The 25898-nt window shown below is 38.0% G+C and overlaps 1 protein-coding gene across 1 annotated transcript in view; it reads right to left on the bottom strand.

Annotated features, from left to right (window-relative positions):
• Nucleotides 1–7531: 7531 nt before the first annotated feature.
• DCAF6 (DDB1 and CUL4 associated factor 6) overlaps nt 7532–25898 on the bottom strand; it is a 93948-nt gene continuing 75581 nt past the window's right edge. The window contains exons 19-23 of the mRNA XM_050915681.1: nt 19636–19774; nt 13520–13676; nt 11855–11943; nt 9270–9375; nt 7532–7976 (exon numbers count right to left, since the gene is read on the bottom strand). Coding sequence (XP_050771638.1) covers nt 7912–7976; nt 9270–9375; nt 11855–11943; nt 13520–13676; nt 19636–19774 — 556 coding nt within the window. The 3' untranslated portion in view covers nt 7532–7911. The remainder of the gene's footprint in view (nt 7977–9269; nt 9376–11854; nt 11944–13519; nt 13677–19635; nt 19775–25898) is intronic.

The following is a 25898-nucleotide window of genomic DNA, read 5'->3' as shown; positions in this document are numbered from 1 at the left end:
CACTTAACAGTCTTTTCTATAGCATCCCTCTGCTTTTAGACTATCTTTCAGTGAACCCAAAATGACTGCTGCATTGAATATTTTTTCCTTCCTTGGGTCTAATTCGGCTTTTCATTTATCCTCACCTTGCTGTCTTACAGCTGCTCTCTGCCTGCTTTCCAGGGAATGAACCGTGTGAAGGGGAATTGGAGACCTTTCTTCTCCTGCACCTCACGCCTGCTCTCTGCCTGGCCACGGACAGTCCAAAGGGCCAGGGTCCAGCTACCCCCTGCATCTTGGGCTCACTGTCTTACACCTTCTTAGTCCCTACACCAAACTGCTTGATAGATAGCCAGGGAACTAAGGCAAAAGAGATCTTGAGAAGAGGGATGAGAGAAATAATTTCTCAAATTAAATGATGAAGCTCATTCAGTTTCTCATTTCTGAATCTTTTGCCCAGCTCTCCTCTATAAAAGCATCTAACAGGCCAAATTTAGAGCCTCCAGATTGCAATCAAATCTATTCACCGCAGTGATGTGAAATTCATGTGGCGTGAATGAAGCTGAATTTCTGAACAATCACATGAATTTTCAGTGTGGTGGGGGGAAATGCGCAACTGCCCCCATCGGTGACACCCACATACCCAGTGAGCTGCCAGAGCGGGCACACGCAGCTTGGTTGTGAAGGGGTGAGGGGGTGTTGATGGAGGCAATGACTGTAGCTCTGGATGTTTTTGAGAGTCTCCCTGCACTGGGACTGAGTCATAGCTCCTGCTACGCAGAGGGCCACACTCTTCAATGCACTCGTTGCACAACCCTTACGTGCAGTGATAGCAGATGCACACTATAATTAATTTTTTAAAGAAAAAAACCTCACTTAAAAACTGGAGAGAATTTTGAAGTGAGTCTTGTATTTTACATCCTTGAGCCTGTAAAGCTTCTGTAGTACAACCAACATCCAAGCCAAATGGTTTTGTCACAGAGCCTAACTTTATTTTAAAAGCCATATTGACTTAAACATTTACAGAAACCTTCCTTGCTCTTTATAATCCTGGATAAAATAAGCACAAATTATTTTAGAGCACAGTGTTTTCTCTTTGAAATGTTCACAAAATGAGACAGATAGCAGTCCCAGACATGTTTTTCCATGGACAAAAGTGCTGAATCAGCATCCCATGCCCTCAGAGCTAGCTACTGACAACTGTGACAACATCAAGTCAGCAAGAATTGAAGCAAGAGCACGAACTCATCCTGCACCTACTACTGAATGGTCATCACACTCTGATGAATAGAAATCCAGTCTAGTAACTTGGAAGGTGTGACGTTCAACTCACCATAAAAAGTACCTTGTATTGACTGTTATTGCTTTAGATGATTTAACACTTACAGGTTCATTTTTAACGTATGTTGTTTTTAATCAAATTTCTATAGAAATGCATAGGTATCCAATACAAAAATGAAGCGTAGATATGCAAGAAATGTTATATATAAGATAGATAAGGAACATCAGAGTCTCAGTACTGGTGAATCTTGTTCAGTGATGTATCTATCCCTAGAAACAAACGAGAACGGGAGAACAAAAAGGCCAATTAATAATTAATATACTAATTACAGAACATGAAGCAGCTGTATTTAGTTAGAAACAAATAGCCACGTAATTACTAGAAGACTTGAGTCTACGATAGCTGGTTTCAAAGGTGCAGAGTGGGGCCAGAACTCTTTGTCACAGGGCCATGGCATCACCATAGCCGCACCAGATCAGTAGAGTGAGATGGTCAGTACACACCAAGGTAAAGGTGCATTTACGGTGGACTCAGAGGGGACATCAGGGTATCACATGAGAGAGGAAAATGATAGAACGTGGAGATGGGCGCACCTGAGGTGTACACATGAACTCACCCAACACTTACAGAATTGTAGTTTCACCTGTATTTGTCGTCAGAGCAGCAGGGTCCTGGGAAGGGCTGGGGCACCGTGCTGTCCACTGCTGTTAAAAATGCACAACGGCAACTCTTAGTCTTTTTGGCACAAGCTTCACCACCCATGTTTGAGAAGTTGCTAAGCTAGTGAAAGAGTCCTCCATTTCCCCAGGAGACAAGATTAGGGACCTGAGGTGAGGGCTCTGAGGCTTCTAGGGATAAAGGAGCTAGAAAGATTTTGAGGACTTGCCTTTGGCTTGCCTCACTGGCTGGCCAAAGGCAGTGCCCAGCTAATGAAAAGAGCCTTGCTCCTCATCCCCACAACCCTGTCTTCCTCCCTCCCAGCTCTCCTTCCATCACTACTCACCAGGACTAAAAATAGTAGCTACAGGCAGCCAGATTGCATGGGGCTAAGGGCAGGTCAGGAAGGAGAAAATATTGGAAATGGGGTCTGAGCATTGAGTCATCCCAGAGGGGAGGGAGATCTGCAGTGATGTTTGAGAACAGCTGCAGATCCCCTGGGATTTGTTTTCCAGTTAGTAACTGTATTGGGTCTGGCTGAGATGGAGTTAATTTTCCCCATAGCAGCCGTCATAGTGCTGTGCTCTGTATTGGTAGCTAGAAAGGTGTTGATAACACACCAGTGTTTTGGCTACTGCTGAGCAGCGCTCGCACAGCATCAAGGCTGTCGCTCCAACATTCCCCCCCACCAGCAGGCTGGGGGTGGGCAAGATCTTGGGAGGGGACACAGCCAGGACAGCTGGCACAAACTGACCAAAGGGATATTCCATACCATACGACGTCTGCTCAGCAATAAAAGCTAAGAGAAAGGAGAAGGAAGCAGGGGCATTCGTTATTTATGACGTTTGTCTTCCAGAGCAACTGCTACACGTACTGAAGCCTTACTTCCTGGGAAGTGGCTGGACAGCGCCTGCTGATGGGAAGTAGAGAACACATCTTTTGTTTTCCTTTGCTTCCATGTGCGGCCTTTGCTTTATTAAGCTGCCTTTATCTTGGCCCACGAGGGTTTTTTCCGTCTTCTTTTCTCCCCTCCCATCCTGCTGAGGAGGGGAGTGATAGAGCGGCTTGGTGGGCACCTGGCATTCAGCCAAGGTCAACCCACCACAGTAACAAAGCCCATTAACAAACTCTGTTTAGAGGGTTTTTCACTTCAGTGAGACTTTCCTGAATTAGTAGCCATCAGTTCTCACTTGGATAGTGAATCTGTCAAATTCCATGGATTATACTAGCGTACAGCCCTCCTCCTGTAAAAAAGGGGAAGCATGGTAATATGGTGAGTCACGATCAGAAAAAAAGGAGCTTGCTTTAAGAGTAGCATATGCCTATTTTTTCCAATCAAAACACCTTGTTGTGTTTTTTAGTAGTAGTAGTAGTAGTAGGGTTTTGGACTTTAATTTCCTTTTGCTGGTAGAGCAAACTAATCTAGAGGGGAGCACTGATAGAAAGTTCTTAAAAGGTACTGAGAAGGTAGATGGTACCTTTTCATCAAAAGAACAAAGCAATTGCAAATAATAAAAGGAACATTTAAACCTAAGGAAAATAAATCTCTATTACCCTAAAAAATAACTCAGACTCAACAGTTGAGAACGTCACTGAGAAGACAAACTGGATGCTTACACAGATAAAGGCATTTGGGCATGTTATAATCCATAAAAATAGCTTAAAATTGATTTAACCCCATATTTCAAAGACTAAATCAATCTCTATTTAGGCAGGGCAGATGACCTCACACCTGCCTTCTGTGTCATTTCCTGTACTTCAGCTGAGGCTTTTAGAGTTGGCCTCTTGCAGGGGTGTCACTGTGGACCAGGAGGAACATGGGCTCTGACCTAACTGGTGCTAATTGGCACCTTATTTTTCAATAGTGCTGTTAGGTCTGGCCCATGAAACAGTGCAGTACAGAGGATTCCTAAGGATTGTTAATGGCCTTTGCAATAGGCCTGAGCCTCAGAGACTGAACCTGGCTCAGTGGTATCTTTCCATAAAAAAATGACTTTGTAGACACAACCACTTGGCTTTCCAAGGCAGCATCTCTGAGCATATTCTCCCATCCCTTACACACAAGCACATACACACTTCAGCGATAGCTATTTTGCTTGTGCAAGGACAGTGAAACCTGTATTAAACATTTACTTCTGCAATTTCTTCCTCAGAAACATCCTCTGGGATGTTCTGAACGAGCTTAGGACATACACAATAGTCTACCATAACATTTTATTCAAGCTACATTTATCTACTGCTTAGGTAAGAAAATTTCACGATAAAGGTGATGCAGGATATCGTTAACGAACCTTGTCCTACCTCCATTGGGGGAAGGCATGAAGAACTAGAACTTCGGCAGATGGTGGTTTGAACAGGCTCAGCATCTTTGACATTTAAACAAGTGATTGCTTCCTACAGCGACCTTTGACACACCGAATTATTTACCAGGAATTGTATCAACACATCAAAGAAGTTGCCTTTGATCTTTGCAATGGTCTTAAGAAATATCCTTCATAGAAGTGAGTTCAATGACATCTGAACCCTTGCTGTAGGTAAGTGCTCTTCCTAGGATGTAAACATTGACAGCAAGCTGTTGTGGGACAGAAGGACCAGCTTGAGCATATGTATAATTTTCAGTCTGCAAAGCAGGAGAATAAGGTCCTCCCCATATTCTCACTCACCATCCTATCCATCAAATTTGGGCTGTTATTACTGTAATTAGAAACTGAAGGTTTTGGATATGTCTTTTAGTGGCCAGCTAAATCAACTGGTCATTTGATGCTTATCAGGAGTATTATGGTCTCTTGCTTGTTGGTCTTTTCCTTTCATTGGCTTACTTGAAAGGAAGAATGATGGTCTCAAGTGTTGCATCACTCTTAGCGTGCAGTACACATCCCCAGATTTTCGTTTCTGCACACAGGACACGTGCTTCTGCAAACGGTGGCACTAGAGGGAGCTCCTGCAGCGTCACCCACCCCAAAGCCCCCAATCTGAAATCAGACCCAGGTCACAAGATTTGCTTCTAAAATTGTGAGGGTTTGGATTGTGGGTTGGTTTATTACTTATTTATTAACTTCTACGCACATTTGAATAACATTTTCAAATTTTCTTTTGCTGCTACAAACTCTAGAATTACCAGCATCCCTCTTGCTCCTGCCAACAGCTCCTATTATTGCATGGTTCTAGGAATTGAGACTTAGCCCATTACCTAAATGTTTATGAAAAAAACTAACACTATGGATAGCTTAGTTTTAGAAAAACTGCTTGAAAAGCTTCATTGAAGTTTCAAAAAATCTTCCAAATATTAAACTTTTGCCCTTATTGAGATTCAATCCTTTTAAACAGTAAACCCACAGCTAAACATCTGGAATTAAAGTTAATATTTAGCCTTTGAATAAATAAGAGACCTTTTGGGAATAACGTGCTTATTGGGGAATTCTGAAAAAAAGGCATTTACAAGATTGTTGCTTTTGTTTTATATTGTATGCTCTCTGCTGGCAATTGCTACGACTAAAGCAAAAGTGGCAGAAGCAACTTTTTTATTTTTAGAAAGACAGACATCCACAGTGATGATTTATAAAACCTCTCTAGTAAAGACAAAGGGTATCCTCTCCATATGCTTACTTGAGAAAGAATTTGTTTTCAAAAGGCAAAAGTTAATAATTTCTAAATAAAGAGTCAGGCTTCTGTAGAAACACCATGGTCATTCTTTTTGGAAGCAAATACATCTCAGATATCATCTATAGAGGACCTAACAACTGCATCAAACATTGTGTTACTGTATTTCATTCACAGAACTGCTCAGAACCCCTAGCTGTTGAAGAGGTCCACTATTGCAACAGATGCCACACAGAACAGAAACACAGCTTTATTCCTCGTACTGCTAACAGCTGAAGTAGAGCAGACAACCCTACTTATATATATGCTAAATACACTATATGTATTTACTGTGTAGTTCTTTAAAATCTAATGAGAGGAGTACTGTTCTGTTAGAAAAATTCAAGGCTAATTTACATGTGACAGCAAAAATATTGCTCAGTGCAGCGCTATGAGCAGCAAGGTTTGAATAGTTCTAGACCACTGTGTTCCCCGCTCCCCAAATCAGTGTACCACAAAATCATAAAATATTCTTTCATTTCTTGCTTGTCTGAAAATGCTTGCCCAAAATGATATGTCATGAGGAAAAACTACTGTCTTGCTCCCTTCTGCAACAAGGCCACTTAGTCGTCCTCCTCGTTGTCACCAGAAAAGACAAATATCCGTATCAGCCATTACTTTCATTCCATACCTTAAAAAACAAACAAACAACTTACCTTGACTTCTTTCACTCTCCCTTGTTCACAGTGGATACGTTCTCAAATGCTTACCAGATTTCCATCCTCTGTTGCACCAACCTCCTCCGAGTGTGAAGTTTCCTGTTTTCCGCAATGCTCCAGTGTTCTGAGACTTCCATTCTTCTCAGTGCCCTCTGCCTCCAAAACCTTGTCTCCCCCACAGCTATTTTCTCCTTTCCTAAATTCACTTCACTGGATCACTTTCAAAGGTTCTAGACTTTGCTCTTCCTCAGTAATTTCCTATCTTCTTTAAAAAAAAAAAAAAAAGGAACCAACCACCCCTGTCCATCTCCTCGCACTTTTCCTCTCCCCTCACGTTATTCTTCCCTTGCCCAAGTGTTTTCACTGTTACTGCCAGCTGAGTTCCATATAATTCCCATTTCTCTCCCCTCACAAATCTCTCCATCTCCTCAAATAGTTTTAGTTTTCCCATCTCCCTCTATTTCTGTGATATATATCCCCTCCCCAAGTCCTTTCAGCCTGCCTGCATTGTGAATCAGGATATCAGAATGTTGTGATAATGTTATTTAGACTTTGGTGTGGGGAATTCTTTTTGTTGGTGTAAGCAAAGTTTGTGAAGATTGTGTGATGAATGTATATTTTAATGAACACAGGGTAATGAAGCCTCCGATACCCTCATCCACCTGATTTAGAATTCTTCCCGGCATTCCGTAATTCCCAATGGAGCCTCTCACCATCTGCCATCGTTGGCAAGAACAGCCATTGAGCAAAGCCGCTCTTTTCCCTGCTCTGTTTTCCTTCCTTCACTTCCTCTTCCCCATTGCCATCCAAAAATGTATGGAGGAAGGGTAGAGCCTGTTACACGGACTGAACCACCCTCCTTCCCAAGTAATTACTCCTAGGAAGTAACGCACAGGAATTTTCAAATTCATGTTCCTTTGCACAACATCTTCTCTGTCCTAAATCCAATGGAAATTAAGAATATATCTGCTGTTGTTGCAAAGAACGCATACTCATGGATCTATTAGTGAAACACAACTATCTCACCAGCACTACAGATTCAAGCATGGAGAATGTGAAGTGGCACTATAGTAAGACTGATGGAGAGACAATTCTGCTTATGTATGCATGGGTTATGCCCACGGAAATGCAAGAACCAAGAGGCACGGGGTCTCAAAGTCACAGAGAATCCCAGTGCCCACTGTAAGAAATAATTGTACTTGTCACTTCACAAACATTGTAAGAAAGAATGCAAATGAAGGCAGTAATGGCATTATAGTTACAAGGTGAAAAAAAAAAAAAAAATCAATGGTTGCACAAAGAAAAAACACGAAACTACTTAAAACAACCAAATCTTTTAATTAGAAAGCAACAAACATGCAAACAGCAAGTATAGAAATTTATTTGAACCAACGTTTTTACTACAATGAAAGTTACTTTAAAACATTGATCCAAGCTCCCACATTTGCAGGTTAAGGAAAATATTGCACTTTGCATCTTCTAGCACCCCTCATACATGGCAAAACATTTTAAAAACATTTTTGCTTATTTTACTTGCACACTCTCCCAAAGTCATGCACACAGTCATTCAAAAACAAAAGGTTAGGTTATCCAAAAGCAATACCTTCGAATTGCACTAAAGCTCTGTAAGGAAAAATATAATTAATGTCTCATACAAATTCCATTAATGTCTAGGTGCTTGCACGCAACTGCCAGTTACTCTTCATCTTCATTTTCATTTTCCTGACCAGATCCTTCTGATCTGTCACCTTCCAATCGGTCTGTAAGACACAGAGATTTAGTAAAGAGAACTTCTAAAGTTTTCAAGTTTGGGTAAATATTTATAGTGTACTATCTCCCTGGGCTATTACACAACACACAGTGGCTGTGGGTTATACAGTAAAAAAAACATCCGTATGGACTGACAGCAGAGATTGGGTAGAAATGTTACCCCAAGAAAGGAGAACAGGAGAAAAGCCCTAAAGGATTCCCAGGCATAAAAGTGAAATTTGTGTACAAAAGGAAAAACCTTTTAGCTGCTGACTGGCTGCCAGCACAGGAAAGGTGAATGCAAGCATAATATCAAAAAGAGATGGTGAATACAAGGGATTGAAGCACTGTTCTGGGGAGCTAAAACTAGAACAGCTGCAGTTAGAAATCTGTATACTCCAGAAAACTAGGGAATTGCTGTCACTGTATACATCAGAAAAAGTACCTTTTGATGTAAATGTTTAGAGAAAGGCAAATACAGAAATGTGTGAGGGAACATGATTGGCTCAAGATCTATCACTCAAACAACATGCACTGCGAGGTTAAGAAATACTCCACCCAACCATAACACAGATTTTTGCTGAAACTGTTATAACTCAGGTGTTGGGCAGTTCTTTGAGTATTTTACTCCAAAGAAATCATAACAAATGAAGAAAAAAACCAAACTAATATATTCACTTGCAGCAGTGGTGAGGCATACCCCTGGGCTAGATACAGTGGCATCCTCCTGGCTCTCTAATTCTCACAGAACAGCGAGAGGTGAAAGAAGAGCAGCAGCTGCTGCCAGGCAGAGCTTCCTTCCCACCTCATCACTATATGCCCATTGCTCTGCTCAGCCAGTGCCGGAGTCCCCGTATTCAATAACTACGGTCACTTTCACTTTCATCTACACTTCTGTTAGGTTTCCGCCCCATACGTCGCGCACCAGCCTCCCAAAACTTCATCTCCTTGCTTCCTACCCAGTATGATGTTTCTCCATTGTCCTACATCTTCAGTATCAACCCGCTGCAGTCAGCTTCTTTAGCACTAACATCCAGGAACACGAGTTCCCAACAAGGATTCTCCATGCAACCCCTCATATCACCAGTTTCAGCCCTTAGGGAACTGCCCCTTTGCTGCAGGGACATCCTAGTACCTGCTGCCCCAGGAACAGCTGCCAGTGGCCTCATTAATATCTCCCATAGTCCTGTATCTTCACACCCTCCTTCGCCCCTTCACAGACAGCTGAAGATCTTGATGGTTCCCCAATCCATCTGCTATTTCATAGACCAATGTGGTGGACAAGTTCTCCAGAAGTCTCTCACCTGCTCTTATATGATTCAATGAAGCCAACATTCGTAACATAAAAGAAGCTGGAACAGTAATAGTGTTTCTGGTCTCTTCCAGCATTAATTCATTACGTGTTATAACCTGGAGGCAGGGAAGGGGAAAAAAACAGCATCAGAAATAAACACAAAATTGTACTGCATCAATATGGGTTTGTAGATACAAAGTTCCTATGCAAAAGGCATTTACGGAGACCAAAATTACAAAAAGGGAGCAATATTTTAATAATTACTATCAAATACAGTTACATCAATTGTATGTGGTAAGAAAAGTCAGACAGTGGACTCTGCCTACAGATATCTAGTTGTCTATCTAAAAAATATTCTGGCAAGATCATCATTCCATTGTCCACATGCATGCCAGATATTAAGATAAGTAACTGAGAAAAACTTTTGGAAATGAGATCTTGCATGAAATAAGGAGGACCGATGAGAGAAAGTGCTGTTACAGATGGCAGCTGTTGTACAGAACAAAGCTCTAGCAGCAGTGCTGGCCAAGAATGTGGGAAGGAATAGAGATGAGGTGACCCTAAAATCCTACCTTCATGCTGCTTGAAACTTTTGGAGAAAATCCAAGGAACACAAGCAATTACTCTGTCCCAGTTCAGGAACATTCTTCAGCTCCATAATTCTTTCTAAACAGACCTACACAGTAGCTTGCCTCTACTAACGAATACTTTTAGCTCTTTTGCCTCCTTCCTTCCTTGTGGTACTTCCCTGCCATCCTTCTTGCTTTGCCATTAAGTTCTAATCCCACACCTTAGCTTGTCTCTCAGCTTTTAGATTACATTCTTTCGTTATAAGCATAAAAATTTCTTTAGGTGGTGACAAGTTCTGACCATTATTCAGTCCTTCCTCCCAGATCAGCTGCTGTAAGGTGGGAAAATAATGCATTTCGTTTTCTCCCTAAGACTGCTTCTCAAGCCTGTTCCTCTTGTGAGGAACACGTTCTTGTAAATGTCTGCAGTGGCCTTCTCCTAGCCAAATCAAAGCACCTCTTCTCTGTCATTCTCATCCATTTACCAGGCACTTTGCACAGCTGATTGCTCCCTAAAAGAAGCAAACTGAGAAGACAGCAGGCTGCCATTTTTTCCTCTTTCACCTCCTATTTCTCCAGTGCACCATCAGTAACACCCTTTTGACAGCCTGCTTCTGATGCTTTTTCTCTATTCAGAGATTTGTTCCCATCCCTGCTGTCTTCTATTCACTAAGGTCATGGCCTCTTAATTTTAAATACAGTTCTATATCTATACTGAACTTTCCCCAAACACACCACTTTCTCCCTAGACCTGCCCTTCTATGGAAAATTCAGTTTAGATATGTTGGACACTTACTCTAGCCAAACTTAACATGGTGAAAACTATTTTATTTCTACAAACCTCTCCTGTCCTCTACATAGGTATTTCAATACAGGGATTAAATTAAAAAACAAAAAACATGTAAAATTACAAACCATACTGCGGTCAAATTTTCTGAAAGTTCTACATTTTTTATTAAAGAAAAAATAATTAAATCTCTAAATAATTTGTTATTATTAAAAATTAAGTGACGAAAGTATCAGTACATTAATTACTTTTAGCACACACTTATGTTTAGCAATATTTCTAAACCCCAAGACTCCAAAACACATCATAGATTAAAACTATCGTACAATATACAAAGAAGCGTCACTTCACTGAGTGTTACTACTGCTGAAATAATGGGAAAGGTTCAAAACTCTCAAGTGGATGGTCTGGGTTTTTTTCAGGGGGGTGGGGAGGTGGTGGCTAAGGGCTGTAGGTTTCTGTTTGTTTTAAATATATATAGCACTAATATAGAGAAATAATAATTAAAAAAACCCTGCTGTCCAAGAGATTACACAAAAACCCCCAAACCACCCCACAACCAAATTTGCCCTAATAAATTACTTACAGAAAAACATCTAACATTTTAATAAATTATATTATGTAAATCACTAAAATACAATTATTCAGCAGTCAACTATATGATCATCATAGGCCCAGTTGCTATATACATCGTTATTGCTTTGAGGGTATGAAAACAATGTGTTACAGAACTTTACATACGGACTTTTATAACTGATTGGGCTTGCAATGTTTGCTTTATTCCATGAAGTTCCCAATTTCCAATCTTAACCTTAACTCCCTTTTATGCCACAGACTATTTAATAGGATTTATTTTTGCACTCCCTGTTCTTCTGTATATCATTGTATCTCCTTCAGTTAATTTATTTGTTTAAAGACAGGCACTACCTTAATTTCTTAATTCCGGCCAGTTTTCCTTCTATAGCTGACTGTTCATACTTTTTCCAACTTCTTTCATGTACATAATACCAGATCATATCATATAATTTCTAGGAGAGTTAATGAAATACAAAGTGTCTCTGTGTGCTGCCAATGATATGGAAGTTAGCTAGAAGTTAGTTAGAAGGGCAGCTTTTTATTTGTAGCTCATTTATTGAGCATTAAATAATTCTGTTAATTCAATATCAGTAATTTGCACCAAAGGCTTTTATAGAATTGGAAGATGCAACATTACTGTGAAAAAGGAGGAAAGGTTCTTACCTCATCTGCAAGTTTTCTGTTAAAAATCTTGGATTCTTCCAATGGCGACCAAATTTTTATATCATAATCAATACCCGAAGAGGCCAGAACTAGAAGTAAGAGTAATTCTAAATTAAATGTGTTATGTCTTTACCAGTATTTTCTGCACTTAACTGGAGTTGAAGAAAAATACTTCACTTGAAGCATTTACTTGCAAATGTCAGTTCCTGTGCTGAACATACAGCTATGTAATTACTGTCTCCATACGAGATCTGAGCTATAGATTGTATATTTTTTAGTATATATATATGAAAACACACGCAAACATCAAGAGCCTCCTTTTTTAAATTAAAAAAAGGCACCACAATATACATAAGATAGGAGCAGAAAGTAAGAACAAACCCAGCCACTACTAATACATTTCTGCTGATGGCCTGATAAGTATATGCATTAATAATAAAGCCTTAGGATTTGTAGACCCAGATATAACGACAGAAGAAAGATAATTCAAACCTATTTTGACATTTGATAATTGCAGTGTATTTCATGTAAATTTATTTGATACTCAAATATAAAGAAGCAATGGATGCTTTATAAACACTTGTTAAAATATGGAAAACAAGAACATTGCAGAACATTCTCTAGATCATTGCACAAAACACCTATGGGAATAAAAATTGCATAGAAAGATCTCAGTAACTGCAAAACTGTACAAGATTAACTGTTCTACAAGGAGGATGACCTCTTCATTACATTTTCAGTGTGTGACAGGGAAACAGTCGAATGCCATCAAGAAATCAGTAAAGCTACAGGGCATTTTGAAAGGTGCTTCCAAAAGAACTGTCCAACCTAGCCACACACTCCAAACATGTCCAGGAACACAATTTCATTTAAGCATTTAAAAGTTCAAGGCTTATCCAATGTAGGGCAGTATTCCATGTTTCCACAAACTGTCTGAACCGCCCCCCCAGCCTCTTCTGGTATTATTGTAACAACTTTATTTGCTTATTTATTTACAGGTGACTGTTACTCTACAGCCATGTAAGCTATGAAAAAAGAAATAACACAAATACTTTCTTTGACTGTGTCAGAAGCTGCAGAATGGTTCGGATTTTCCATCTACATGTCAGACGACATATGATTCCTTCTACTACTTTGGTCCACCTTTTCTATAAATATTTTCCCTAAATACAAATTAATAGAATTTCTATGAATTTTATTCATTCTTCTAATCTCACAAAGCCAGTGAGACTGAGACACCCCCTTCACTCAATTTTTCGAACAGACCCAAGTAGAGACCAGATTCCAAAATCAATTCCCAAAGTGTTGGTGACATTTCAGTGACCCCATATTTCCCTCATTAGTGTCACAGAAAACAGTTAATGTATTGAGGGGAGCAAGAAATGGAGCTTCTTCTTACTACATCTTAACTTTCTATAAATACTATGTCAGTAACGTTTTCATTCCAAGACATTATTGAGTAAGGAGGGTTTTAAGGGCCAAAGGTCATTAGTAAAAGACAAAATTAAAAGCAGTATTATCTAATTTATATAGGAAAAAATGAAGAATAGTTCATTAATCATTACAATGATTTTTTGCTTTATTGAGCAAAGAATTTAACTGAGCTTTAAAATGCTTTACTACAGATAACCTGAACATGCAGACTCTGAAAAATTATCATCTTACTTGGGTCAAATGGATGAGGCTGAAGACAGTTCACCACATGATTATCAGCTTCCAGCAGCATGAGATGTTCAGCAGTATGTCGATCCCAAATAAAAATATGGCCACAGTCTGAACCACTCATGACAAAGTTAGATCCCCAAAAATTGGCTTCCTTTATCTGCAGTAAAAACAAAAATAACGATTCCTTTGTAAGACTAGCTTGGAAAGCACATCGAAGAGTATAGTCCCGTTTCTGCAATAACACTGCCTCTGAAGTAAGAGCTCTGCAAATACAGAAACAATATTTAAGAAAATGTAAAGGAAACATTTAAAGAAAAATGATCAAAAAAAGAAAATTCAGAAGGTTAAAGATCTCCAGAGCAAAGTGGCTGCTAAGAGAAAAAAGGAGAGGAGTTGGGGCAGACTGAGCAGTTTGACAACAGATTTGTCACTTTACAAAGTGACGAGAACGATACTGGAGACAGGGGTATGTGAAACAGTTTTTGGGAAGAGTTCAGTAAATTAAAGTGAGTGACAGGCTAATCCATGGTGGTGATTTTCCATTTACAGAGGAAGAGGAGATGAGACAGAAGCTTATGAAACCTGGGGGGTGGGAATTAACTGGGTCTGACAGATAAAAAGGGGTCATGAAATCAAACTGCGGAATTTTTTCTCCCCCTCTATAATCAATCAGATAAGAACTAAGACTTCTTAGTCCAAGGCCAAAATTAAAGTTATAAGCCACTAAACAAGGAAGGCATCTGGGTAGAAGCGACCCTTCAGCTTCAGCTATTACACTAACAGTAGATGAAAGTAGAAGCATCTCTCCCTGCAAGTGGAACCAATAATATCACAGTTTTCTTGACACAATGATGATGCGTTCTATTCTATATGATTGTTCCTATCATTACTTTGTTGAGGTATCTGAGCACCTTTGCAAAATGTTTGAAGTGATATGGCAGACATTTGTCACGTATCACTAGTGTTCCCATGCTATCAGCAAAGAGTACATGTAATACATTTCCAGCATGGACTATTTATTATTTTTTTAAAATTTTTTAAATACACATGTTGCTGTGTATAAATTTAGAGAGCAAGGTAAAACCTGTCTTGCAAAGGCAGTGAGTTGTCTGAGGGCCTACTGTTCACACTGACGGTCATTCTAGCATCTGGGGCCAGTTTATGGAATTTTACTTTGCCCTGACTGGACTAGCATCACACAAATTATATTCATTTTTAAATCACTTACTCATCAGAAATCATAATTGGATGATCTTTGGTTTTGGCCTACAGCTAACTCCTCTATAATGTTATCAATAACACAGTAGTTTGACCCTGGATTATAACTGGCTGTACTTAAAACGCTCAAGGAAGACTTGTCTGATTGGAGAACTGTATATTTGAAGGAGGAAATTCTACACCTCTGAGAATAACATGGTAATAATTTTTACTTGAAAGATGCACAAAGTACTTAAGAATTTTTCATACACCAGAAACAATGAGAGGAAATTCACAAACACAGCAATGTAAGTTAAAGTGTGCACATCTGTTTGTGAGTGAACACAGCTGGGCTGGACATGCCATTGACTGAAGGGTATTGCAGAAAGATCCAAGGTCCTTGAGAAGACTTCCAGAAAACCAGCCACTTCTCACTGCAACTGTGTAGTTTGTTGCAGTGCCTCACAGTCAGTGAAGTGATGCAGACAGCGTGCACTTGGGCTTTTCCCTTCTGGTAGCTTCTCCAGGAAGCTCTGACAGAGCTAAGGGAGGCTGACAGAAGCCTTCCTTTGGAACAGGGGGACCGTCTCAGCAGAGACGGCAAAGGCTTCCTGTCACATTCTGCCTTTCTTCTCCTGCCATCAATGCACAGCCTTCTCTCCATCTAATGAAGAGAGGAACATCATCATCCTCTGGGTAAAAGGAAAATGGGGGTTTTTAGGGAACAGTATGCTCATGCTGTAGGCTAGTATAATATATAATGGTCTATTACATCATCTATTTCCCTTTCCTTGTGTGAAGTACTATAATTCAGTAGGTATTTAAACCTACTGTCTTAAGCTCCATAAATATTCATCATCTCGTCAGCATCGTTGTTCTGGATTCGCATTTGCTAACAACACTGTGAACACTTTTCTAATGAAGTGGCCATCTCTCCTCTCAAAATGGCTAGGCTGTCTTGTCCCCGATTCTGAGAATTAAAGAAAATAGCAGATATAGTCAACAACAAGATAGCTAACTTGACATGTACTTGACTTGAAAAAGTCTTTGGGAGACAAGCGAGTCAATAAATCTGAACTTTTTTCTCCTCTTTGTTCCCATCCCTCTCCCCAAAACGTGGTATTGTCATAGTAGTATAAGAATAATGTATTATCTGATAGTCATTTATACATATGAGTTATATTTTTGTATGGATTCATATATTTATTATTTATATTAGACTATACTATTTTTATTTCTTAAATGTTATTTATTTATAAATAATTACTTGTGTAGTAAATGCTGTATTATTTATTAATTGCGTATTTACTAATTCAGTGGGAAAACCCAGGCCCTTTGAGTGTTTCATAGACCTGCAATCTCATGAGTCTTGGAACTGAAGGCAGCTGAAGCAGTCTGTCCTATGAAACAGAATAGCATTACAATGAAAATGATCATGTAAACGACAGAAATTGCAGGCCAGGAAAAAGTGGCAGTAGTATCAGATATCCATTTCCTTGAAATATAATGTTGATATTATTCTACACCTGTTACAGTCAAGATACCCTGATGATTACAGCCTGAAAGAATGTGGCTTACTCAATTTCTGAGCCAAAAAAAGCCACTCTAGAATATTTTTTTCAAGAAGCAACTATTAGGTTTGTTAAATGTAGAATAATCTTTCCATGCCAAGGCCTCTCTTGCCCTCCCTTCCTAAAAAGATGTAACGCAAAGAAAGCCAAACAATTAATCTGAGCAAACAAGAATGGGTCACTTCCTTCACTAATGATCAGAATCTTCTTCAGAAATCACTTCTGATTTTACTCAGAGTAGGACATAAAATAACCACTGTTAAACTATTTCAAACAGGAACAGGCTAGGCAGCAGTATCTTTCTCCATTGCTGTCCTACATCATCTACAGGGTGAGAGTTAGATGGGGTGGCAGAAGGAGGAGGGACATTGCTTCAAGAACAGTCAAAACTCAATCACAAGATGTGAGCTGAAAGCTCCACAACAGTCCGATGTTTGTGCTGGAGAAAAGAGTCCGGAAGTTAAAAATGTAATCCTACGCACAAGATTACACTTTAAACAGTTACCAGTACCTCTTACGAACTCTTTAAATTGACATACACTGGGCAAAAGAGATACCTATGTAAACAGAAGCTTCCTACGCAGCAGCTTTCAGAGTTCACACAGATGATGTCCAATGTTTGAAGTTTAGCATAAAATAATTTCCTAATTTGGGGTATTTAAGAATATCTCTGGCATAAGGGACAGAATTTTGAGTTTGAGACCATTTACACAGAATCCTACTATGGAATTATTTTCCAAGTAACACATCATAATAAAGCTCTGAATAGGACAATGCCTGCATCCTTATCTTTCTTTTTGCATAGTTTTCTCAGAAAATGCACTGGAGAAAAGGACAGAGACATTGTCTTGCTCTGTGCTTTGCCCCAGCTATCTTGGTTTAAAAATCACCATGATAAAGAATCATATTAGTAAGCTGAACCCTTACCGCTGTTAAAAATATGTACTTTATTTCCAGCATGAGTATGTCCAGTTTTAAATTTCAGGCTTGCTAGATCTTTGTCTATAGAATACGTACCAATGATTGCAGTCAGTGCAATAAAGTCATCCTGATGTCTAAAAATAAGCCAGAGAAACTGCATTCCTGAATTCTGTAGTGAAAGACATGTTTTCAATATATTCATCTTTTGGCAGCTTTTGTCTTATAGCTCCTCTTAATATATATTTTTCATTATCCTGTCAGAAGTACATCTACATTATCTCCAATAATAAATAACTTTATATTCTAATTCTCAACTATGACTTCTTCCTGCTTCCTTTGTATTCTCTTACGTAACTGCTGATTTTACATTTCTAAAATTCATAAAACCTAATTTTAGCACCACATAAATTAACAGGATTTAAATTCACATTTAAAAATCTTGTTTTCAAACTCATATGCACACTCACTTCCACTGTATGCATACACAACTTATCCCATTTATTAGTTACACACAGATGCCCTATTGAAGAAAAGTTTCTTTAAAGTCAACATTTTAAAAGGGGGACTTGGAGTGAGTGGAACAGAGGAAGAACGGTGTATATATGAAAGGAAAAAAGACTAGGACTGGATGGAAAAATAGTGAGGAAGAGACAGGAGAGACAAAGAACCAAAGGCACATGGCAAAAGACAAATTTTGAAGAAAAAGAAAAGGAGTTTGGGCTCACAAGAGTGTTTTATCCTCCAAGAGCTAAACAGAAACAGGAAATCCCACCCTTCATCATTCCACTACCACCACACACCCTGCTGCCATACTTTCAGATCTGTTTCATGAAAAACCAGTAACACCCAGGACTCTAATGACATCATTCGAGTAGTTACATGCAAGGGATCTGTGTGATGGACATAAAAACGTTTCAACCCTGCCAATGGTGCAAGCAAACATCAATATAATGCTACTTATCTCTTGCTTTCTGACAATATAAGAATTACACTTAAAATATGATTATTAAAAGAATTGTACGATTGCCAAATTATGTTCTCAAAAGTAAGGAAGTACCAGAATTATTCAATTTGCCTGCATAACTTTAATTCACTCTCCTTATATATATATATGTATTAAAATAGTTCATGTTCATGTAATTGACAAGACAACTTTATCCCTGGGCTGCTCAGGTGTGTAGGAAACAAGACCTCTCTAAGGTATCTCCTTCACAAATTTAAAGAAAAATACCATCAGCCCTTGCCTTGCAGGAAAGAGGGTATCGATCAAAAAAATAAAGATGAAGTTTGCCACCATAGAAACCAACAGGGAAAATTACATCGTCTTTCATTGTGTGCATTCGTTGTCATACGTGCTCATGTGAAACAAAAGCAAAAACACCAACCTGCATCCCAAAGAAACCAAACAACAAAATCCATGAAATAATCTGTATAATAATACATATGCGGATGGAGACTGAATTAAGACCACTTAGGCAAGCTTAGTTTTAATATCTCTTAACTATAAAGTGCTTGATGCTATGACTTTTTAACTAATGGGGTTTTGAGCAATTAAAATTGATTTCTGAAATACAGTGCAAAACTCCTTGTCATTAATCAAAGTTTATTCTAAGCCTTGTTGCTTATGTAGACTGAAACATGCATTTACTGAAACATTTTCCCCAGTGTAATCAAAGCCATTCACACAAACTCAAGAAAATTGCTTTTGGAGGTAGAGGGACTACTCCTCAGATCATCTGCAAAATAATACACCTGCTACTCCTACAAAATACCACCTAGTACTCAGAACTTCACATCTTCAAAATACTGTAAAAAGCGAAAAAAAGAAATAGCAAGGAAAACAGCATTTGTTTCTCATGCACCACTGCTTTACAAACACAGTAACTGCGTTTTTCTTAAAATACAGTATTTTGTATGAAAAAGACAGAGTATCTAGTAGTCAGATTATGATTTAATAACTAGCACTATTTCCTTTTTTTAATTCAGAGATGTCAAGGCTCTTCAAAACCATGACTTAATCCTCACTTTCCCTTCCAAGCTGCTCAAAATTATTATTTAATCTTTAACTTTAAAGAGCTTGGAAGGGAAAGTGAGGATTAAATCATAATTTTGCAGGTAGGCACATTTTATACCACTTAAGCTGACAGACAAAATGAAAAAGACGTTAAGAAAAATACCCAAGATTTCCAAGGAAGTTAAGGGGAGAGAGAGTCTTAAACTCAAGAAAACTTAAATGCCTAGCATGGTGACACAAGTCACACTAATTTTAATTTTCATTTAGAGCAAATTATGTGGCTTCCAACTGAATATACAAGAGAAAGTGCTTACGATATGTTACAATATCCTTTTTGGCAAGCATATCAATGTGGCAGCTACACTGATTCAATCCATAAGATCTCCACATTTCCCAAAACAAAGAGTTTGTACCATTGTTCGGGAGTTCCGATGACCTTTATAAACCATCTTTATTAAAGGACGTCTAATATTCAACGTTTCCAGTTCTTCCATTTCTTTTCTTTCTTTCCTCCTTCTGAAGAGCTCCTGAATGCGGGCAACAGCAGATCGTCTATAAATTGCAGACAAAGAGAACACTACTAAGAGTCCATCTATAAACACTGAAATGGGCTATCAAAAAGGACTATAAAATAATAATTAGGCACTCAAACACACTCTCCATAAGTTTGGAAGAGACATCAACATTATCCCAAATGTAAAATTACAGACTTCAATTTTTTCCATCCTGGCTTAGAACAAGAATAGCATGCAAGACAGTGGAATGTCAAGTGATGCAACATTTTATTCCCTCTCTGAAAAACAAACTTCAGCTGTTGGCAAAATTCACATGCTGTTTTATTCTTCAGTGCTAGAGATATCCTCCACCCATAATGAGGTAGCACAATTCTGAAGTGAAAAATCTATGCCAAAACAGAAGTTTTTAAAATTTAAAAAGTTATCAAGGATCTCGTGCGCCTTCAGAGGTTTTTCCCCTTTTGTTTTTTCCCCAAAATTTCATTAAATGTATTTCTCTTCACTATTTCTGTGTGACAAGACTCAAGATTTAGACAACTTTTTTAAAGTTCCTACTAAGACAAGAGATGATTTGAGATCAATTATTGTAGCAACTATCCCATACGTTAGCCGTGAGGTATACAGCAGAAGATTTCCTAGAAAAACAGAAAAATTAGCTAAATTATATATTTTGTTTTGTGAAAGTTTAATTCCAAGAATCTACTTTTGATTAATCCGTGAAAAGACCCTGGTGCCAAATTTTTCCTGTTTAGCTCTAAGTTTGCAGATCCCCATAATTCCAGCTATAACCAAACTGTCACATCCCAGCACCTGCACCTAACTCTTCTTCTTCTTTTATTCCATGTCAGGCTTGCTATTAGCTTTGAGGTCCTGAACACAGTCCAAGGGGAATGTCACTCTCAAGAAGGAGCAGGTACAGATTTTAACAGAATGCAAGGAGTCAATCTATTACAGGAATTTATAGGATCCTGAAAAGTAAACTGAGCCAGAACTGAATATATTTGCAACCTCAGTACACTGCTACCAGAAAGCCAGTAACCTGAATTTGTCCACAAGTAATGTGGTAAGGTGTTTTAGTCACTGATCCTGGAGACTCTTGCAACAAGTCCTCTTTTCCAGAAAAAAAACCACCAGATCTCTCTCATAACTAATTCTCTTGGCCAGTGGTCTGCTTAGATTTTTGTTTCATTTTTGTCACAGGAGAATGTTGGACCAAAAAAATTAAGGTAAAGGAAGTGTTATCCCACAGCTAGGCAAAGAAGGAAAATGAATGCAAGTAATGAGTCATTAATACAGATTTAAAAAAAAAACAAACAAAAAAACAAACCACAAACTGTCATACTAAGACTGATCGTGTAATACAGCTAAGCTTTTAAAAGATTTTTTAAAACTTATTTTTAATAGAAACTAGAAGTTTGTAAGCACTAGCCAATACATCCACCTAACAGTGGACTATTTATTATAATACATTTCTTAGAAGTTTGTCTAGCAAACAATCCCAGAAAAAATAGACGACTACTACTACTACTTCCTTTATGAGAGTTTTCTGTCCCCCCCAAAATCTCGTATCTAGGCAATTTTCTAGTTCCTCCTTTTTATACTACACTAAATAGATATACTGCATTTGTTAGTTAGTCCTTATAATATATGGAGTCTCAACTTTAATCTTCAACAGATTTAAGAAGAGGGTTCTTCATAAAGTCTTCATACAATAGAGGAAAAAAAAAGAAGCCCATGTTCTTTATCTACTGTGCTTTAAAGATCACAGAATTATTCTCCTCACCAGTTTACTTCTATGTGAAGGAAAAGGAAGGGTGGCATGTATATGATAGGCTACATAAAACACTTACAGAAACTTCAAACAATTATTTGTTCATATTTGGTTTTGTACTTGTTTTTAAAAAAGATGGGTTTTGTGTGACAAAGTAAAAGCAAGAATCATGTAATAACAACTACTCTGCTACCAACCCCATCAGTGATCACACAGCTTTGGCACACACAGCTCTTCAGCACAGTAAGACCCTTTTGGTTTCAGAAGCGTGCCTGCTAGCCTTACAGGTATCACTTCCTATGATTGCCATTTGTATTTTCAGTGTATTTATCCACATTAATTAATAAAAGATGTGCAGCGAAAAAGCTGAGAAGTTAAACATCATTAGGATTGACAAAGCAGTAGACTTGTCTAGCTCTTTCAGAAGGGTTACTTGCTAGATAGCAGTAACAAGTCTTGGGATTAGAAGATGGTAGTAAAGTAACTAACTGGTAACCCAAAGTAGTTTCTTGCATAATTTTTCATCTTAGCATCTCTAGAAAAATTAATCTCCTCCTGTAAATTCCCATAGGCTTGAATGCAGACGTTACAAAAAAACCTCAAGACTATTCAGCAGTCAGAATCATGCATTTTTAAATAATAGCAGAAGCACAGAAGCAACTTTTGGTAAAAACAGTGTCTTTCAACTAAATTAATTTCTTAATTTAAAATCCTTATTTTGGGTTTTATTTTTAAAGGCATGAATGGATTGATATTTAGTTATCTTGTAAAGTTGATTATTACCTTCAACAGGGAGAATGCAGCCAAGCACACATGGCTATAACTGTGATACTGTTATCGGGCACTCTAGTAACATACTGATAAAAGCAGGAATCTGGCAGAGACAACTATTCTCCAGAAAAGATAAATATGAGCCCAATCTAATGATATTTCAGAACAAAGAAAATTACAGGGAAAAGGATTCTCTCTGAGAGGTATTACTTTTCCATAACTACAGATTTTGTATACATTTTTTAAGTCACACAAAGAAAAAAACAATTAAAAAATCCATCATATTTGTTTTCTTTGCTTTTTAATTTTCATTTGTATTTGTGATAAGCAATTCCCATCTGTGCCAACATAAACTTAGATAGTAGCCTAATCACTTGGAGCATCAGCAGATACAGAAGCACACTGTGCAATTTGTACTGTTCTGAAGTTCAGCCTAAGCTAAGCCTGACTGTGAGCCGCTGCTTCCTTTCCAAACTGTGTACTCTTCCAAGCACAAAGTGTCAGATAATGAAATTTATGCACATTGTGTCGGCACTCCTCAAGCAACTCCATCAATTGATACAGTTGTATTATGTATTCATATTCAGGCATCAAATAATGAAGATGTCTGAGAAATGTTGGATATAGATTAATGTTATTAATTTTATAGTTCAGAAGACGTTAGGTCTTGTAAAGCCAATGAAACTGAACTTTGTTTTAGTTATGCCCTTATACTGTAGGTAGTGCTCTGACTTCAGAATAATTCAGTACTACTGTCTGGTCTGCAGGTATAATGCCTTTTTAAGTGTGTTTTGCCAAATTTTGTGGTACCTTAGTGCAATATCTTACAATAAAGTTGGTGTGTGTAGTCTTAGTAAGATTGAGCCCAAGATGATTTATGGTACTTTCATTACTTCAATGAAGTGTACCCTGTAGAAAGATAATTTTAAAATATTACTTCCAAAAGTAAGAATAGACATGAACCACAGCACAACTTTTCCCCTTGTGATCAGCCAGGTTTGAAGTCTTCAAAGTAAATTGTTGTAAACATTAATTATCAAAAGCCCGTTTAAATTAAGCCCTAGGTGAGTGGAATAGGGATTCAGAAGTGAAGCCATTATATTCTTTCAATTAAACATAGGTTCAAAAGAAAAAAAACCAAAACCATGAAAATGCTGTGATGCAGTCTGATCCATAGCTATGTACTATATAGAGAGAGAAATGGAAAAGATGTAAACATGTAAATTAAGCCTTAAAAATATTATAAAAAAATAATTTTGTCACACGGCATTTTCTGTATGTTTAGAAATTCTGAAGTGTAATAAGGAATTTTAAAAATGAAAATCAATGCAATTTGCACAATTAAATAACTACTTTGTTTCTTAAAGGACAATATGTCACATATTGCTCTTTAAAAAAAATTTTTGAGCATGCTGCAGACCTCAGTTCCCAATCTATGTTACTCAACAATTTCTGGCTAACTAGCCCTGCATGTTTTAAAACTACTATGGTCATCTACTAGTTAGAAGACAGACAGTCAAAATTAATGATAAAGTTTTTCAAAAGAGGGAAAACTGAACAATTATCCATCAACTGAATCTGTAAACAATCTACAGGAATTCTGCTACAAACTTTGTTCCACTAGAGGTCCAGATGTAGTCGCTGCCATAAAATTAATCTGGTACCCTAGACAGCCCTGCTTCTTCCAAACACCATTATCGTAGACTGATCGTCTCCAGAGCTAGGCTGCAGCAGTTGGCTGTAAAGCTCATGTGTACTTGCTTCCTTTTTCCATCCTTCTTGTCTCAGCTCTGCATTGAGTATTGAGCTCAGTATTGATTCCTCCAGTATTAAGGATTTTTGTCACTTAAGTTTCCAGATTTACTTACACACAGACAAACATTATCTCTTTTTGCTAAGTACCAGAAACCCTGGTTCCTTCTCTTCTGCTCTTTCAAGATTCCACCCCACCCCCCCACCCCCCCCTTCTTGCCATCTTCTCATTTGTACTATTTTCCCTATCCAAAACAACTGCAGGGAACCTAAGGCTTATAACCATTAATTTAGAACCTCTTTCTCTGATACCTTATGGTCATTTCTTTGTTGACCGTGTAGAGGAATCTACCTGCCAGCTACCATGCTCCTGCCCAAGAATTCCAACCGCCTGTCTTAACAAGCTGGCTATCATCACCGAAGTCAAATCCAGCTCAGGAAGGTGACTAATTCATAAGCCATTGTACTGGTCTTTACCTCAACCCCACGAGTTCTCTCACTATTTTACACTTCTGATTCTCTCCCCCATCCCACTGGGGGAGAGTGAGCGAGCAGCTGTGTGGGGCTGAGCTGCCTGCCGGGGTTAACCCACAGCCACCATATTAAAATAGATCCCTTTTCTAGATATCAAGATTTGATTATATTTCTGATTTTAATTACCAAATAACCGTGTTCCTTTAGAAGCCTCTGAACCTATGGAAGAGATTTACTACTGCTGTCAAATTTCAAGCATTAAGATTGTTCAAAAACAAGGGCAATACCATCATGTTAACAGCACACTGACTCTACCCTAAAGCCCAAGTTATTTCACTGCTCATCATATAAAAAGAAATGTTTATCGTAATGCACTCCTAAGTCATTTCCTGGCCTTCCAACACAATCAATGTTTCAACTATTCTCAGCTACAAAACATTTTTAAATTTTCACCTGGTATGCTGCAGAATGACAATGAAAATCAGAGAAAAATATACTGATAAAAAATTCTATGCTGAATGCATCATTCATTTTTATATTAAATTCATAGCAATATGAAACAAATACTCCCATGGGCTGTGCTGAAGAGCTAAAGAACTTCATGGCAAGCATGTTTAATATAGAAAGAATGCCTATCGTGAAATCTAAAGTACAAAAAGTACACAGATTCCTGAACCTTTAAGAAAGTTGCTGAGTTAAATCTGTGTATTCCAATTGCAGCTAAGATTGGAATATAAGACAAAGAAATACAGGTCTGCGCTATTTTCCTGTAGGCATTTGAAATACAGGACTTAGGCTAAGTCTTTCATGAAACCACATCCTGAGTCTTTTCCTTTCCAGCCACACAAAGCCAAGATGTTAATTTTCATCATTAGAATTATTTTGTGCCATTTCCCCTATATATAGCCTTTGGCATTAAATCACAGTAGATAGTTTCTCCCTCTTATGGCATGTGGCCAAACACAATTGCCCAAATTGCCTTTTATGTTCTTACAATTAATTCACTCAAGTATTTCAATGAGGAATATGAGATCAAGTGACTTTTTCATTTAACTTCATTAAAAGAAATATTGTGTAAGATTTAGCATGTATCTTGCTAAATATGTATTATTAAATATAGCTTTAATAATTATGCTCAGTTCCATAACCTTGTTCAGGCAAAAAATATAAATGGTCTTGGATACATGTATTCTTATATTTTTGTCCAGAACTGGGTGTTCTCTACTACCAGACAAAGCAAGTCAGCAGTAGCACATGCAAATATAACACGTTCCTCAGCAGCTGAATAAAAGAAAAAAAGGTATTTGCTTTTCACAAACTACACACTTGTCAAATTCCACTAATTTCTATGGCACACAATAAAAAGGTTAACAAGTTGTTAAATGTATACACT

The sequence above is a fragment of the Gymnogyps californianus genome, chromosome 1 (assembly GCF_018139145.2).
Source record: "Gymnogyps californianus isolate 813 chromosome 1, ASM1813914v2, whole genome shotgun sequence".
Taxonomy (NCBI): domain Eukaryota; kingdom Metazoa; phylum Chordata; class Aves; order Accipitriformes; family Cathartidae; genus Gymnogyps; species Gymnogyps californianus.
The sequence above is the reverse complement of the archived record's forward strand: the minus strand, read 5'-3'. Positions and strand labels throughout refer to the sequence as shown.